The sequence below is a fragment of the Halyomorpha halys genome, unplaced genomic scaffold, assembly GCF_000696795.3.
Source record: "Halyomorpha halys isolate HHAL.00 unplaced genomic scaffold, Hhal_1.1 Scaffold1286.1, whole genome shotgun sequence".
Lineage (NCBI taxonomy): Eukaryota > Metazoa > Arthropoda > Insecta > Hemiptera > Pentatomidae > Halyomorpha > Halyomorpha halys.
Window position 1 is genome coordinate 192,272 of NW_027113895.1, and position 4,197 is coordinate 196,468.

General features: G+C 29.1%; 1 protein-coding gene across 1 annotated transcript in view; it reads right to left on the minus strand.

Moving 5' to 3' along the window:
- The window catches only part of LOC106689146 (dynein axonemal heavy chain 3), a 45,512-nt gene that overhangs the window by 18,693 nt on the left and 22,622 nt on the right, over nt 1-4,197 (minus strand). Inside the window, exons 3-5 of the mRNA XM_067051159.1 lie at nt 3,043-3,128; nt 2,713-2,979; nt 2,513-2,638 (exon numbers count right to left, since the gene is read on the minus strand). Coding sequence (XP_066907260.1) covers nt 2,513-2,638; nt 2,713-2,979; nt 3,043-3,128 — 479 coding nt within the window. The remainder of the gene's footprint in view (nt 1-2,512; nt 2,639-2,712; nt 2,980-3,042; nt 3,129-4,197) is intronic.

Below are 4,197 nucleotides of genomic sequence, written 5' to 3' on the forward strand. Positions count from 1 at the left end.
GAGAGAGAGAGAGAGAGAGAGAGAGAGAGAGAGAGAGGAATCAGACCTAGTAAAGTTGTGATAATAAAAAGTGATTAATCAACATGAGGAGACCCCTCACCTCCAGATATTTTCTAGTAGTATTCATATGGAACGGACACATCAAAACAACAAGTAAGTATTTCACCGTATAACTTCAAGTACCATTGGTAGAAAAAAGTAATATTCAATTTGATTTATGTAACCATACATAATGCAACCTATTAATTTAATATTTTTTCTGTTTTAGAGGTATCGGAAAAAAAAAAAAAATAATAAAGTTAGTCTTGTTTAGACAGTCACAGAGTGTTCTTATATCTACTTTTTACTTTTTTTTTTCTCTTCTCATTGTCACTTAACTTGTATATATGACAATATTATAGATAATCAAATTGTCTGAAAGAAAAAGAAATAACCAACTAAATTGGAAGCTAATTTTATAGAAATCCAAAAAGTAAAAATAAATTGACATGCAAGCAAGCCCAAGATCATAAAATTATTTTATTTTCTGTGCATCTAAAAAGATTTTAATGGACCTTAATATGTTAGGAACCCGAAAAGTTAAAATAAATAGAAACTCCAGAGCCCCATTTAAAAATGTATAGCACATTCACTTTCTGTACATCTGAACAAATAATAATAAAATTAATGTTATATAACCGTTGCAGCCAACATATGTTTGGTAATCGATGGAGTGACAGATGTTATAAAAAAACAAAACAAATTCCCTCTCTGTTGTTTTTTATACTGCAGATAAACAGATGATTTCTTAGCATCTCATAGTTAGTGCCCATATACACCAGCTCGAGCATCACTTCTCGAAAAAGTTTTAGTACCAGCAGTATCTGGTCATCTACCTCTACTTATTCACTTCGACACAGCGGGTAAGCTACAATTTTGGCTCATCCTCCATTAGAACAAGTCAGGCGGACATACGTTTTTTGATCTACCTCCACGAGGACAACAACTTATCTACAGCGAGGCCCCATCAATCACCGGTGATATAAGACTTTTTTTCTCTTTTGTTCAACGTTAATTTAATTTTTGTAAAAGATATAAGCTTAGTTAACTTCCTTTTTTTTTTTTTCTAGTTAGTATATTTTTCTGCATTCTATTTTCAATACTTTCCATTTATTATGTTAACTTATTAAAAATACAACAATAACAAAATTCAGCAGTTTATTTCTTTTGACTACTCTTCACGGTTGGGCTAGCAAAGGTTCCTTTAGAACCTATACCCGCCAACAATAACAATAACATTTTATTAACAGCTTATAAAATGATTAGGACTAATACCATAAAAAATTATTTATTTTTTATAATCAAAATATAATTATTTTTTTTTACAATTATTGCAACAAAATGACTAACCTCCTTACGTCCCCAAGTTTTATGTAAGTTAATGAGTTTGTTTTGAAGTTATCGCTATTTTTGTGATTTTCAAAAAAATTAAATTTTTTTATTTTTCTGTTACTATAAACTTTCGTATTTTAGGGTTTCTTGAGATGGGGATAAAAAATATAAAGTTTGTTCCTGCCAAGAATATAAAAGTTTAACAAAAAATAACGAAGCAGTCATTGTGATTGGTGATGGTCAAGCGGTCTCGGCATTCCATTTGCATCAGATTTGATTTATCTCTTTTTCCTTTTTTTTCTCCTTTGGTCATTCATAAAATTCTTTAATAATTTGTATTCATATAGTTCATATAATTGCTAACAATGAAAAATGTTTATTTTCTTTTAAATAAACAAGATTAAAAGTACTTTACATAAAGATTTTTTGAAAATTTGGCATTTAAGCTGTTAGTCTGTTTCATTGAGGATAAAACCTATCTGATCACTTAATTGCTCATTGATTCACTGAGTTTAATCAAAATTGTTAATAGCAGTTTATTTTAGAGGAAATAAAAAAAATGGATTCTATGAAGTGGCAATTCCGGTTAGTCGATTTTAACGAAAATGTTGCTGTCACATTCCAGGTATAACCCACCTTAAATATGTAAAATCAGTTTTGTACGTCAGAAATACTCAGTACAACATCACACAATGGATTTTTGAGATGCTACCATAGAGATTTAATAAAATTATTTATTATTATTAATAAATATCATCTTAGTTGATCTATCTATCTTTTTGGTTTTTAATGAAGACATATTAGTCCAAGCTGTTAATATTGAGGACTTCATTTTTGAGTATGTTCAATGAAGAATAGGGAATTAATTTAGAGATCAACCCTGATAAGAAGACAATGGGATTGGCAGTATGGCTCATTGAGAACGATGTCGCTCCCCTAGCAATGGAGCCCACAGCAACATAGGAGGAAGTTCCTAAATAAGCTTAATACTCACTTCAAGATATAGTATCATAAAAGAAGTACATAGGCTTTATGTCCTAATGATAGATCGTTAGTGATAAAAAAATTTATAGTCCAACATTCTTATTTTTAAAAAAATCAATAAAATCTTATATAAATAGTAAGAGAACTAAAATCATACCGTTCTATAATCTTTTTTCTTGCTCTATTACATAGTTTATCAGTTAATAAATTAAATTCTTCAGATGTCATAGAATTACAGTCTTTAGTCAGTTCACTCATTGGAATAACTAGCATATCTTTGAATCTAACAAATAAAACATCATTTAATATAATAATTAATATTAGAAAGCAAAAAAAATATGTATAATATAGAATTACTCATCAAATAAATTTCTGATTTCAGTAACAACAGGATGTGAAAGATGATAGCAATAAGAAAACCTCTGTGAGTTACATGAGTATGATATGTGCCAGGGCACTGGAGCTCTAAGAATCATTGCAGGGTATCTAACTGGATAAGTACAGATCATCAGTCTATTTTTCTCTGAATCATCAGTTAGGATATAATCCAAAATCGCAACCTTCATAGAAAGATAGTAGTCTTGACGAATTTCTTCTTCTGTTAAAGTAAGTAACTTTGATAATCTGAAAAATAATTAAGATTTAACTGGTTATCTTATTTTATGTTTAAAATATTGTTATGATTACCTTTCACTTATGTGCTCAGGAATTTTATTTCTAGCTCTTTTCAACCATTTTTCATGGTAAGGTTGAATAACAGAAAGAGGAATTTCCTAAGGCAAATGAAAATTAGAAATTTATTTCAGTGATTACCTCACAGAAAGATTTGACATAAAAATATTAATGAAGTTATGGGAAATCAGTTAATAGTAATATTCACCATTCAATTAAATAATAAAAGAAAAAATTGTGATTTTGAATGTATTTAAAAAAGAAAAACTAACATAAAATATGTTTTAAATTATTTTATATGTTACATAAATATTATATTCTCTTCAGAAATATATAGTTTAATTCAAATGAGTTTAATCCACACACTAAAAATTTATTTTGATATTTTTTTAATGGAAAATGTTTTTTCTTTAAATTTATTTATTGATATTTACAACTGTACAATGGAAAATGTAATTTATGTCATTTGTTAGTGCCAAATGAAAAGACCAATAGGCACATACCATCCAAAATAAGTAGATAAATAGATAAGGATAATCATAAAATTTGAAAAAATAGATAGATAAATGTTTTGTTATGGGGTGGTAATTATTGGTGCATTTACCCATTACATTGGAAATAGGGACCCAACTTCTTTCTGCTTCTGCTAGCTCCACACAGTGGTATTTTTTATTATTAAGGCATTAGACCATTCCAACCCTGAAAGTGCTTATTTCTCACAAATGATGGCTTTTCGGATCACTGTGGTATGACTAATACCAAAATCTTGTCACATGTACATAGTATATCTGAGAATCTTTGGACAATGGAACAATGCTCTAAAATAGACTCCCATTGACATTAGATCAGTCCCTATCCTCGATAACTCCTATGTATATTCAACACAACTAGAGGTGTTAGTGGGAGCTTCCAGTATCACAAGATTGTATCCTAGTAAGAGGCGCAACTTACAGAGGATATGTGAGTTGCTGGAGCAAATTTTGGTTGACAATGTTAACTTTATGCACAAACAAGAGTTCACTGATTTGTCAAGGTTACTATTAAACTTTTTCACCATTTCTTCATTGAATACCAGCTCTCCCAAGAAGATACATTTTAAATGTATAATAGTAAGAAGGTACATTTTAAATGTATAATAGTAAGAAGGTACATTTTAAATGTATAATAGTA